Raw genomic sequence first — 14625 nt, 5'->3', positions numbered from 1 at the left:
GTAACTAAGGTCGTGTTTTCTTTCTTAAAATAAAATTTTTCAAAAATTGCAAAAATATTTAGGGAGGTTTCCTAAAAATTTATTTGAATTTAAAAAATGGTGCAGTCTTTTTACTAGCTATGATCAGCATTAAAATAAAAATCAGTATCTTTCTACAGCTAGCACTCAAAATATCTACAAAAAACCATGAAATGGTGACATTTTAAAGATATCTATTCCACATCTCTGAAAACTGCATTGCTTATTAGATATTCTGCTGTACTGCATGAAGTTCTTTTATATCAAATTTTATTACTGAATTTTTACTACTTATATGCCAGTGTCACAGTGAACTTTAGTAGCATAGCTCAAGTGTGAGAGAGAAATATATTCTAGAATTAATAAAAATCCCCACTTCTTTGTTAATGCCTTGAAAACTCAATCAAGCTTCTCTTCAAACTCAAAAAGCACATTTAATGCATTTTGTTCTCTCACACATGGAAAAAAACCTTCATATAATGATATGTATTTTCACACAAGCAGACACTGAAACAAAACCTATCCGAAAAATATTCTGTCTTTCAGAGAACATGTCAGTATGAGGAACAACATACCTATCATTGCAGTTAATTATCATTATTTCATAGTAGGAAATCAAGTTTTTGGTGAAAGATCAACACCTAAGTGATTTCAGCTAAGAAAAGCAGAAAAGAGCATGGAAGACGCTGTGTTTCAAATTCCTGGTATTCCTTAAATTGAACTTATTTCAGACTCCATTTCTCACAAAGCACCACAATTCCTCTTCTCTATGTGCTACACCATGGCAGCCTCTCAAATACAACGTATTATTCCTGAGAGAGGAGCAAAAGAGCTTCGTGTACCTGTACAATAACTTCCTGGAGGCACTGCTGTGGCACTACAAAATACAAATATACCAGGGTTTGGACAAAACATTTGAAATTTTGCCTGAAGGAGGCTTGGGGATCATTTTTCATCTACTACACTTTTCAAATAAAATTTCTATTTTCTGATAAAAAGCGTCTGCACTCTGATGTGCAAATACATGATTTTGTCTTTTAAACGAAAGTAAAACCTTGTCATGTTAATATTTTTGTATTTGTTCCCAGAGCTCCTTTTTACTTTTATGTATTTTAATTTAGCACTTCACACACTTGAAACCAGATTATATTTGCTTTTCCACAGCTGCTTCTCAGGTTAGCCCCTACTTTTTTTCTCCTTAGTGGATTTCACTTTGCACTCTGTGGTTACTTCCACCAAGCACACCCCTAAGTTTAGTCCTGATTTCACAAAAATCAAGGCTGGTTTTATCACTTTCCTGAAAGGAGTCCTCTGCTCACCGAAAATGGTATGAATGAATTAATAACTTCAGAAGTCGAACTCGTGCTTACTGGACTTGGCACTCATTTTGGCACAAAACCAGATGAAAATCTGAATGTTTTGAGGGTGGAAACAATACTCAACAAACAGATGTTTTTCTGAGCTCTTTGCATAAAGGATAGTGTCAATTTGTCCTTTCCACAAGCAAAACCCAAACCAAACAAATCCAATAATGCCCTTTAAATTAAATCACTGAAAAATTGTTGTTTATGGGTATTAAATACAATTGGCTGTCATTTGTTTATCCACATCTGAAGATTAATGCCTACATCTACCAAAGGTCTTCCTCAATAAGCTATGAGCAAGTCACATATCAAACAAATGCTCTATGTATGGACCAACTTAAAAAATATGAAAATAATTTGCTACTAAAGGTGATAGTGCAGCAGCTGGGTCTTGCAAGATGTAGTAAAGGCAGACTCACATGTAAATGAGAAATAACCATTTGGATGGTAACATTATGAAACTATTTTTCTTCTTCCTGGCTACTACTAAAAGTGTGCTCAACAAACCCTTGCTCGATGGTGTTCTGACAGTGTGAGCCATCATACATTGCTAATCTCTAGGTAGCCATTTCCATATTTTTTGTAACAGATGGTAGAACAGTGGTGCTATTAATTATAATTTATTCTCGTATGATCCCCTATTGGTATGTTTTTCTCTTGCACATTAATGGAAACTCTGGTGGGATCTGAGCCACAGTAGCTCAGACATTCAGTACAGATTTTCAGGAATACCATACATTTGGGGAAAAGAATACTACATCAGCAGATGGCAAGGAAACTCATAAGGAATGGGCCCATGACATAGACTTCTATCACGAAAAGTTTTGAGACCTGTGCAGGACATATCATTAATAATCCAAAGGAATACATTTTAATTGTTATCTTAACCATGAGCCATATCCAAAAATGCTTTACTGGGTAAAATAATGTACATTCACGATAAACTAAAAAACACCAGCACAAGGGGACATACATAACAGTCGCAGGCAAGATGCACTGCCTATATTTGGCTGAATTAGAGATACAGAGTTTGGTAATTAGTGTAATGAACTGATTCTCGACACCTCAGGGATCTGCTACAGTCAGGTCTCTGCAGGCAGCTCTTCCTGGTTGTTGACAAATGTAGTCATGAGGCAGATATCCAAGACAACCCTGTACAGGCCAGGTCACCTCTGGCAGGGGTTATTTATGAGCTCACAGGCTCTCTGGAGTTGCCTGCACTGCTTCTCAGGGAATGGATTCAGTGTGGAATAGTGGTTGAGCAAACAAAACCTGTCAAATCTGGGCTCGTCAGGGTTTCTCTGCCCTTCTAGTTTTATCATCCTGGCTCTGGCATAGCTCAGCACAAATATAGCTCATCCAAGCTGAGCTCCATTCACTTCCATTTGGCTTTGTTCCTCCTCAAACAAAGCTCAATGTACTCATACACCTCTGGGAGACAAAGCAGGTCTGACAGTTGTAATATCCACATTCTATTTTGTTCCCCCTCTTATCACATCCTGTGGTTTTCCTTATTCTTCTAGTGCCCCAAAGCCATGATACAGAGGTGAATGCATGTTACTTTGGAAATGGCAAGACTGAAAGACTTAGTTCCCCAGTGAAGAAGACTGTTCTGGAAGATAAAAGAGCAGGATACTCCTCCAGTTTGAATAGTAAGACTGCAGAATAGAAATAAAAGATGGCCAGCTAATTGTTTGAAGCAACACCATCCACCACACTTTGCTGAGATGTCTGAGCTTCTTGTACAAAACGAGTTCCAGAGATGCCTCTCTTTCTGTACAAAATAAAAAGCTGCAGAATTCTCCAAATTCACAAGGTTTCAGGTGAATACAGTCAGCAAGGTTTGGTTTGATGACTGGCTTCACTCTAGGGTCTGCATTTGAAGTGGAAAACGGATTCCAGAGAGAGAGACCAAAGTAGCAAAAGGACTTCAGGACAGTCATGTGCTTCACCTCAGCATGAAAGAGTTTCCTCCCACTTAAATCAAGGTTTGGTGAGCAGTAAGACCTTAACTGCCAAGGCAAGAGAATTTTGCTTGAGATGAAAGACAAGCTGGGAGAGGTATTTGAAGATCCAAAAGATCTCATGATAACGCTATCCTGTCAGTATTTCAGTAATGCTTTATTCTTTAGGTCAGTTTAACACATTTCCCCAATCAAGAATGTATTTTTGTTTGAAACAGGGTGTGTATTTTGAAAGACAATCACTAATATGCCACATCTATACAGAGCTTGTCCCAACATTTAACTATTGTCAGTGTGGGGGAAGAGAAAGACAGAGTAAGACAGAGTAAGACATAGCGAGAAAGACAGAAAGAAAGAAAGAAAGAACATTTTCTGAACTAGGTTTAGCTTCAGCTTGAAGCCACTGGATTTTTATGAATGTTTCCAGCCACTAGCAAGTGCTTTCAGCAGTCAGAAGTCTTTCTTTTTTTTTTGGCAGCACACAACCAAGGCATGTCTTACACTTTTTCAGATCCCTTGCTTGGGTCAAGTAAAAGGGTGCAGTTGCAGGTGCCTCTGCTTCCTCATCAGAGATCTCCCATCCTCCAGAAAACACCACGAAGATGCTCCACTATTCTGAAGTGACAGATTTCACTGTCATCCTACTGTGGATTTTGGAAGCATGATGAGCCATATGGAAAAAGATAATTATCAGTACAACGGTTTAATAAAAACAAAGATGAAAAATATAAAAGCCTTCCGAAACTAGAATCCTTAATTATAGATTCCTATTCATCTGGCCAGGGAGGCTAACTTGATGTCAAGTAAGAGCCCAAAAATAGCAGCTGGCTCAGGTGTCTGCTCAGATATAATTTAAAAGTCAGCATGCCTGGAAGTGCATATTGTGTGCTGCCATATTGCTGTACCTGGCACTGGATTTGGCAGGTCTGCTTTCCATTGTTTATAATTTCTTTTGCTGCTCTGAGAAATTAGTAGCTTCTTCTGCACTCAAGATTTAGTCTAGGGAAAACAAATCAAAGCAAAATCCTAGGACTGTCTCCTCTTCAGGAGGATTGCTTCAGCTGTTCTGGAGAGTTCCTACCTTGGAGCAGCATGATTTATCTAAAAGGAGCAAAAATGATTTTCTGGTTTTCCACTCTGCAGCACCCATTTTATTTCATGCTGAGGCAAATAAATGCATCTACTGCTGTCTTGTTCCTTCTACTATAATGTATAGCAGGTTAAAGTCACAGTTCAGATCTCAGCAGGTTTCAGATTCGAATGCTCGTTATATATCAGGGGGTCAGTGTTCTAGCAGGGAAACACAAAAGCAATCTTCAAGAGGCATGAAATTTCTTATGTTTAGAAACCCTTCATAAAGGTCAGGGTTTTTTAGCTTTTATAAATCCAACCTTCAGCTTAGAATACTGCCAAAGTAAAATTTTCTCATGGATTAAAAACCTAAGCAACTGAATCCCCAAACCAACAAACAGTAGGCAGTTTATTGGAGGTAACTTGTAAGCATATTCTGTTATTATCATGAAATTAGGAGAAACAAGTAGCTCTCTGAGCTGCCAAGCTAACGATGCATGATTTCCAACATCTTTCTCCCATGAGGGTTTTCCAAAATCTAATAAAAGTGTACGCTTCCTTAACTTCCTTCTTGTGGGCATTAATTGGCTTTTTCCCCTCAGCCTGGCATAAATTTTCATAGAATGTGTAATTTGTAATACTTTTGAGACTTCTCCTTCTCTGTCCAAGATGTTTGAAACATGTCTGCTTGTTCAAAATCGTTGGGGGGTGTGTGGGGGGAAATGGAGATAAACACTCACAGCATAACTTGTTTAGGTCTTGTTTCCTGAGGAGACTCAGCTGAAATATTATAAAACTGCATTTAGTTTTCACCTTGCATTGGTTTGTACAACCTAGTGGTGCACTGCCCTGCAGTCTAAGACTGCAACCCCAGTGTCTGCCAGCATAACACCCTGCTCTGCTTGAGCAGTGAAAAATGGAACGTGGATTATGAAAAGAGCCAAGCACCAGCAAAAACAGATGCTCATGATGCTCATGTGCAAACCTCGTTAAAAGCACATCTGATAACCAAACATTAAAGAAAAGACAGATCAACATGCACGGCCATGCTATTCAATATAAATCACATTCATAAGCCAATATTTACATAAACATCTTCCTGAAGAAATCTCCTTAAAGCTATAATTTTTGAAAGTGAATAGTGACCCCAGGGATTCAAAAGGTCCAAGCAAATAATGACACTGTCTAGAAATCAAGCAACCAAAAAAGCCCAACACTTACAGTGACAAGCAATTTCTGATTTTTTTTTGTTTTAAGACCCTTTACCATTCCTTTCTACTCATTTTAAGTGAAGGTTTCACAGGGCTAATTCCAACAGTGTTTCAAACACAGCAGCCTATGACAGCAAGACATTTCTTGTCTACTTCCATTATTCATAATTTCTGAACTACTCAACATTAAAATATCTTTTTTCAGATAAAGGACAGCAGATCCTATCAGTGAGTGGTGTAGAAGCGAGACTGAGTGAGCAGAATTTTCACATGTATGTTCAATGTTTCAAACTGTACTTCCAATAACACTCATCTGGCATTTCCATCCCCTCAAACACATTTGGAAAGTTCACCAACTAGCTCTTGGTGGCTAGAGTGTCTCTGAAAGTGCAGAGAATGACAGAAGATTGTGAGGTGACCTTCCCAGATCCATGCAGTATCAGAGCACAACAAAGGTCAGAGAACCCAAGGAAAGCTTTGAATTTTCATGCTTTGACTCTAAAACTTCCTACAGAGACTGAACCAAAATCTACAGAAGCCAAACAGCTCTTCCTACTGACCTTAAAAAGCTTGAGATCCAATGTGAAAGAAGGTTAAGGCACATTATACTGTTTCATAAGAAAAATATGAGATCGTTTAGTAGTACATATTTCTTGTTTAGCTGTACCTGAATTTTGCTGTCAAGGCCTCAATTTTCTGCTCTAATGTACACTTATGAAACAAGCTCATAGAGCCTTTATTCATGCAATGCTCCAGGAGAACCAAACTTTTAAGCAAATAAAATTACCTGATTTGGCATTCAACAAAAAAGATTTTTTTGAAGACCACTCATCCCAGCAACCTGCTTCAGCCAGACGTCTTTGTTCAACATAGGAATTTAAGGTGAAATCAGATGTCCAAATTCTCGTTTAATTTTCATTCTTATCAGATTACACTCAAACTTCCTGAACTGTGAAGCAGGAAAGATTTAAGCCTTCTTGCCCTATCTCCTATGCCTAACTCTTCACACAGACACCGCTATACACATGTTAAAATTATTACCATTCTTCTCTATCTGCGTCACAGTTGCAAAAATATCTCATATCCAGACAACTTTCTTCCAATCCACAGGCACACTGCTGAATGCCCGGAAGAGATCCTCCCCAGTAAAGGTGCTTTTCATTGGCACGGCCAACCCACCAAGCAAATGGCATTCCATCTGGATGAAAGGGAAAAAAGAGGGGGGGAAAGAGAAAAGAGAAAAAGAAAGAGAACTTGATAAGCAAACTGGATTCTCCCGAGAATGCAAAAGAGAATGGAGGTGGTCATGTTAGACAATAGTCAAAGAAAAGGTGCAAACTGTAAAGCAACAAACCATAAACTTTGCCCCAGGTTCCATTTTATGGAATACATATTGAGAAAGCAACGGTTCTGTTGTAATCCCATCAGGGGTCACATGCCACTCTACTCACGAGGACCTTGGCACCTTTCAGCTGCCAAGACTTTGGAATGGTGAAGCCAACACCAGTGTCTGCACCAGCTGTGTCCAGTGGTTTTGTGTGACACTGGGGGCTAGATCTGATCACTGAAGGAGACTGAAAACAATTCTCCTGTCACAACCCACACCACACAGATTGTACTATACCATACAGTATTGGGCAAGGACCTCTTGTAGTGTCACCTGGTTTTGCAGGACCTCTAGCCCTTGATCACGATTTCTTACCTTAGGAGTCAGATATAAAGAACAAAAATCAACAAAAATAACACACTGACTGATATATTACTATGAATTAAGCACAGTTCCTCTCAAAAGTAAGACTAAAATTTCTATTGATTTCTTAGGGAGCAAGATTAGAAATTTTAATGTGCTGTCCATGGATGGAATTTGCAAATGTAAAGTCAGATAAGATATTAAAAAAGGTAGGACATAAGTGGGAAAAAATATTTCCCTGCTTGGGAATCAATTCATCTCTGTGAAGCTATTTTCTACCTACAGGAGCTTTAAGATTTATGTATTTATATAAACTGAGACAGTTTTTTTGTTCACATTTCAGAATCCATTATGCATCAAGCATTAAGTATTAATAGTCAGACAGAGTAAGCAGAATCTGATGTAATGAAATTCACAGATGAACATTTTCTAAGACTGACTTTGTCTTCCAGCTCAGCTAACTTTTTCATTGACTCCTTAATCCTTAAATCAAGAAATGTAATCAGTTATACACACAGGTAGATGGCAAAATTTAACAAAACTGACATATCAAGATTTTTTGATCAAAGGAGCTTGGAAAAATAAACTGTATGGCTAATGAAGAAAGATGCATCAATTTATTCCTCTGCTTTTCAAATATTACTAGTAGGGAGTATTTCTCATTATACAAGGCAAGAAAATCTAAATTATGAAATGCAATCAAGGTTAACTGTAGAATGTAAGAGACTAATTAAAATGAGTTTTAGAATCACTTGGCAAAATTAATTCATATTTATTTTTCTTCTAAGCTTAGACTGCTGAACTATAAATTCATAAAAAAAGGAAAATAAAAATAGGAAGAGCAACTACATTCTCATGATACCAACAATTAAGACATGACGAATTTGACCAATACCCAGAGGTACTCATTAGAAAAACACAATCCAAGTACATCTAAGGATTCATCTTACAAAAATGTGCACAGTCATTTTAGGCCTCATATTATTGTCAACACATTTATATTTTCTTTCTTTTCTATTCAGCTGATTTTCTTGCAGAAGTTGATTGCTGCAGCCAGTGAAACAGTTCTATACTATATTACTGGGAAATCACTCAGTACAGCTTGGAATAGTAATGTTAATTGAATAAAAGGGTGATTTGTCTAGGAGTAGAAATAGATACACAGAAATGCTTAATCTAATTTTAAAAGTGCCCATTCTGGGAAAAAAATATTAGATAAAGATAAATTCTTCAGGCCAACAGCAAATAATGGTGTTCATTAATCAAATGCAATCTGTGTCAGTTTCCTTTGGTGGAAGCCATTATATACTTAAACATAACAGTGAAATAAGCAATCCTTTGTGTGTACTAAGAATAAGTAATTTCCTGACATCTTTTTCAGATCTGTTGTTATTTGTTTCATTGAGCAATACCAAGCAAACACATGCATATTCAGATTTATGCTATAGACTGGGGAAGTGGTAGAAGCACCACAGTTTGAGTCATTTACAACTAAATTAAATACAGTGCTAAAAAATAGAGCAGTCAACATTGTAAGAAACAATCTCAGATTGTCAAGGGAACAGGCTATAAAAAAGCAGTGTATTTTCCAAAATTCTATTTATTAGGCAGAGTTCTGCCACCTTTACCCAAGACAAGTTGATTTTTTTTCACTAACTAGTCCCCTAGAAATGAATTTTAGTATTAAGTAAAATTATGCCCTGATTCTTCCAAACTGTTTTCCACATGTTTAGTTTTTAACACATGAGAAATCAGAGCTTTTCAGCAAAGCTCTTCCAAATCTATGGTACTTCATCAACACCTGCAGAGTTTAGGAATTCTGAAACTTATATTGTATGTCATATACCTGTAATGTTGAAGTAAAGCAATACTTCACAAACAATGCCAATCAATCTGAGTTTTTTCTAGAAAGTTTACACCATAATACCTTGGGGCAAAGCTGGAGGATGTCTTGCACTGAGATTGAGTTTGGCCAGCTTGTGTTGATTAAAATTCTTTCTTCTAATTCTGTAGATTTGTTGCAGAATCTTCACTTCTGTAATCATGCTACCATTTTTTCAATGCATTATCAATTCTCCACCACCTCAAAATGAATTAATTTCCATTCTCTGCTGAAGCCACAGACCAAATCAATGACATTAAGCAAGGATTTAAAATGACCCCATCACCTTAAGGTAACATAAGTCAGTAGAGTTCTACTTTGATATTTCTAAGCTAAAAAGTCCATTAATAAGAAGTGCTACTAATTCTTCATTATGTGCTTACACTGCTCCTAGCAACGCATCATTTAGTAAAAAACTCTGTCAAAAGCCTACTGCACAATTAAAAGTATTCTTTTCAACGTTTTTTTTTTCTTTCTATTATTAATGGAAAAAAATCCTCTGTAAGAAAAAACTTTTTATGTTGTCCTTGAACTCCATGCTATGGTTTCAAAGGAGAATATGTGTGAAAAAATATCCCAAACCAAGAAAAACAAACAAGTGCCAAGTGAATGAATTTACCAATGGTAGAACAGTGACAAGCTTCTTTACAAAGATTTCCTTCTGCATTGCTTAAACTGCCTTAGGAAGATTTCAATTTTGATAACAAAATCTTCAAAAAAGGCAATTTTTGGGTTGTATTTCCTGCAGTGGACAGAATGACAGTAATGCCATTATCTGGAAGCCTCTAGAAACAGCTGTGATATTTACCACACTGTTTTTTACCATAATTTAATATACTATTATAGTAAATATAAGCATAATGTAACAATATGAATAATTTAATGATAATAATATATAATTATCATGAATTAAAGAATAATATAAAAGAACTGAGCAGGCAGACCAAATTTTGTATCAAACCAAGTACTCCTTTGTGCTGTCAGGCACAGACAGTAGAAGATACAGCTGGCACAGATCTTCTGAAAGGAAAGAATAAGGGGTATCATGTTCTGTGGATTCTCTATTCAACAGCTGGGTGTGTGCATCCAAAAAGCTAAGTAAGACTCTGGGAACCCTGACATAGACAATACTGCAGTACATGGACAAGAACTCAGTTTGTGTCCATCCAGCAAGGCAGGGAGGGTCAGGCTCCTCTCAGCTGTCAGTTCTCCAGCAGATTTCCCATATCTTCTCTAGCAGTGTGCTTCACTCAGCTGCTCATTGTTAGCTCCCTGTATGGAATCTGCCTCAGCAGCAACAAAGCCTGCATTGACCACATTCTTCACCAGCACAGAGGCTGAGGACTATGGAGAGCATAACAGACACGTGCAACTGATTTCCAGCGATCCTTAGGAGATGCAGCTTGAGATCAAATTCACCTGCATTGCGTATCTGCCTCTTCCAGGGACAAGAATGGCTGAATATGTAGTTGGCGTCCTTCTACCAGCTTAAAAGAAACTCTCTTCTTAAGTCTCCCTCATGCTGACAGTTCCCTCATTTTCGTATTAGAAGGCACTGACATTTGTTGCAATACAATTTATTTTCAAAGGTTTAGGTTTGCTTGTGTCTCAAATGGCATTTTTTCAAAAATGATTTGCATAGGCACTCAGAAGCTGCAGGAGTGGCAGAAGCAGCATATTCCAACAGCATTTATACACATTATATGCATATCACTGTGTGTATAAACTCCAAGCAACTTCTGTGGACTCAGTTTGCCTTTATACAGTCAGAAAGTCTTAGTACTGACTTTATGTTTATATAGCTTGAGCTAAAACAAAGCCATTTTTAGAAGTATTATATTTAAAATATTTGTCAGATTTGTCTGTATGATTTGTCAGTTTGTTCCTGCTATGGCCACAAACAAAAGTCTAATTATGGAAACATAGCAAGATAAATTGGATTCTGTGTTAAACTCCAGTGCTGTATAAACCTAAAGTCTGACACAGCACTTACCCCTAAGACAGTCAAGGTTTTGGGGGTACCCAAGTTATTGAAACAGGTCAGTTAAAGATCTTTCTCACCACCACTTCAAGTCAATTTATTTGCATTTGTCTTTTGAAACACTGAAAGCATATTGTACTCAAACAACATTGTCTTCGCCATTTTCATGTTCATTTTGTCCTCCAAATTCAAGCCAAGTTAAGCAGAACTGAATTTGTAAAATCTTACCTCGATAAATCTTACTGATTAAAATGTCAATTTATTTACATCTATGCTGTTTTCTCTTAAAAGGAAAGATTCACATATCAAGATGTACTGAAAATTAGGAAAATACTGACTGTAGAATTATAGAGAGCAATCAAAGCCAATTCTTTGAAATCTCACTCAAAACCAATAAATATCTGTTTGCACTAACCACCTCAACAATATCAAATCCTGCAAATGGCTCACCTGATACATTGAACAATATGTGAAACAAGCAGTTAACAGAATTTTTTCATACATATGTCTGTATATAAACACACATCTATGAGGCAATTTCAACCTCATTTCAACCTCTGAATTCAGAGGCCAAGTCAGAGTACAAATTATCATCTTAGATAATAACTTTTTAAAAGGCTCTTGAATAAATGGACAAGGCAGCAAGAAGGGAAAACTGACTTAGTATTTTTGCAACAGTTCACCAACACCTTGTTTGCCCACACCAATTTTTTTTCCATCATAACATTTTTACAGCTTTTTATATTGGATTTTTTAACATTCAATTGACATAAGATCAAATTCTTCCCATTTGGCCTTTCAACAGGGGAAAAAAATACAGTTTTGATAAATCAAATAAAAAGTATTTAAAATAATTCTGGACAAAAAAGGGAAAAATTGGAGAAATATTCCACACTTAGTTGAAAGCACATAATTAATACCTTCTTAGAGGCTGTTTGTTCGGTGAAGTCACTAATCAATATTAATGACTCAGGATCTGTATTAGTTTAAACAACAACTCCCACCATGGGAAAATAAACTGATAACTCAAAGTAGGGTGAGCTCAGGCTGTGCTGCATTAACCACAATGTGCTGCTCATTCTCTGAAGGGCACGCTGAGATTTAACAGTGAAAATGCTGCTCTTTGGTTCACAACCCTCAGTGAGGGTCCCGTGGCTCTGCCCCCACCATGTGGAAGCAACACCCACCCCCCAAGATGTCAGGCTCTCTGCACCTCACAAACAACCCTGCTTTTAAGTCAAGATCAGGTTACTTGGGAAAAAATATGTAATTTGGACCAGGAAAACAATGAGAATCCCCAATGGCATGGTTCCTTTGAACATTATTTACTCGGTGAGCCACCTAGTCACACAGCTGGTTTTGTACCACACTACTCTGCTTCCATGGGGGGACACACCTGTGTTATGCCTGTCTCATCTTTTGTCAGTACAGACATAATGACTATCTAATACTTCCTTCCTTTCCTTTAAACCTTCCCTATGGCAATCATACCAGTTTCACAGTGCTTTATCTCTCCTAAAATTATAACCCACATATTACTGCCCTAATTTTCAGAGATGCCCTAATTTTCCAACACATGGTTGTGTTAGAAATCACAGGTGGTCAAACACTGCACCAAGACAGTCACTTTCTGTATTGGGTACCAACTGTGCCAGCCAACATTACTAAGAATCTCACTGAATTTGATTAAAATTTCTGGTCAGGTTCTGTCATTATTCAACTCAGCTATCCAAAAGGAAGTAGTCCTGCTAATGCCAGTGGAACTACCCAGTGGGCAACACCACAAAGTTTGCTCCTCATTCTAAAATTATTTTGTTAAGTGTGGGTAGGAAAATGGGGGGAAAGGCAGTACTTTGCTGACATTTTGCTTCTTGTTATACAGCTTTGCTGCCAAGGTGCATTGCTTTCACAGAGTCCCAGATGGAAGTAATTGCTTAAAAAAAACCAACAACAACAACAAAGGAAAAACCACATAGCACACAGCATTTGTCTGCTTCTCTTAAGCAGAGAAACTGCTCTCCCTCTAGAGCAGCTGTTACCACAGTGTGCTCTTTTCTTCTGGAGTTGTTAAGATATTCTCATAGATGAGAATGGGCAGAAAGAAGGTAAATAAACATGGACCTTTGCTTCTTCTACATTTAACAGGAGCCTAATGAGCTGAACTACTGGGCTGCAATGACAGAGCTAATGCCACGGCACACTTAGAGTGCCTCAGCAAATGCAAAATCGTCATCAAGCCTTTAAGAGACAAATTTGAGGATGAGCATAAGGATTTCAAACCCAAATACTTTTAGATGCTGAGGAACATTAAATCTACATCCAAACTAAAATTTTGTGCCTCATGAATGTCCCAGCTGAAGGCCTAAGAAAGCTGAGTACTTGCATTCTCCTCTGCCAGCCCAGTCTGCGTTTTTTCAATAAATTTCTGGCCAAGTGACAAGTTTCCTGAAAGATGCAAATGGGACTCCAGCCAACAACAGAAACTATGTGAACAGCTGAAGGCATGCAGGTTGGGAAGGACAAGCAACAACGAATAAACAATCCAAAGAAGATTATGGCTTTTACGGACAAATGACAAAACAGGAAATGGCAGCTTTGAATCCTCAGCAGTTTTGCTGAAGATGAACTGGATATTCTACTCTGCTGAAACAAAAAAATTGTCTCATTTCCTTTATTTTCTGCATTCCAGCTCACCTTCACTTCAAAATTGTCCCTCTTGCTTTCAATTCCTTTTCCTCTTCCTCATTCTCCTTTTCTTTTCCCATTTTCTCTGTTTAGCCTAAATCCTCCAGGTAAATTCAGATAAACAAGCCTGACACTGCCTTAACAGATAAGCCTATGACATTGATGCATGTCCTGCCACATCCTTACTCTGCACTGGGACCAGAAACCCATCAATGCTCTGGATTCAATTGCAAGTGAATAATGACCATGGATAAGCCACAGTGGGCTCCAATGTAACCCTGTCTGGGCCAGAGGAGCAGCTCCTGCTCAGCAGATGTCTGGATTTTTTCCCTATTATTCCCAGTAGGAATAATGGCAGTAAGATGAACCCATCATTTCTTGCCCACACACTGCTCAATCACCGTCTCTTCTATGTTCATTCTCATCCTCATTACCAGCATCCTCTCACCCATTTCCCCTGGAATGCCACCTCGTGAGGTGGCTCAATACAGTGCCCAGGAAATGGTCTTTCATTCTTAATCTGCTCTTTTGCAGAAGTATAAAAATGGTTAGTGAGAATAAATAGTAGTGAGTGCTGAATTAACAGATTAATAAAGAGAAGATAAACCAGATTAGGTAATTCCAGGTCTTGTAAAAGTGCTATGGGACACTGAATGATCATGTTTGATTTTGGGGTTCTCTTCACCTGCAGCAGACCAATAGTTGTCAGTGGTTCTCTAGGGCCTGAGGAAGACAACAGGAGTGACATTTGCAGCCATC

General features: G+C 37.8%; 1 protein-coding gene across 1 annotated transcript in view; it reads right to left on the bottom strand.

Moving 5' to 3' along the window:
- Window positions 1-14625, bottom strand: part of CNTNAP5 (contactin associated protein like 5) — a 273515-nt gene that overhangs the window by 51679 nt on the left and 207211 nt on the right. Inside the window, exon 14 of the mRNA XM_031057766.1 lies at window positions 6670-6826. Within this exon, the coding sequence (XP_030913626.1) occupies window positions 6670-6826 (157 nt within the window). The remainder of the gene's footprint in view (window positions 1-6669; window positions 6827-14625) is intronic.

The sequence above is a fragment of the Geospiza fortis genome, unplaced genomic scaffold (assembly GCF_000277835.1).
Source record: "Geospiza fortis unplaced genomic scaffold, GeoFor_1.0 scaffold112, whole genome shotgun sequence".
NCBI lineage: Eukaryota > Metazoa > Chordata > Aves > Passeriformes > Thraupidae > Geospiza > Geospiza fortis.
This window is presented reverse-complemented; position numbering and strand designations above follow the sequence as displayed.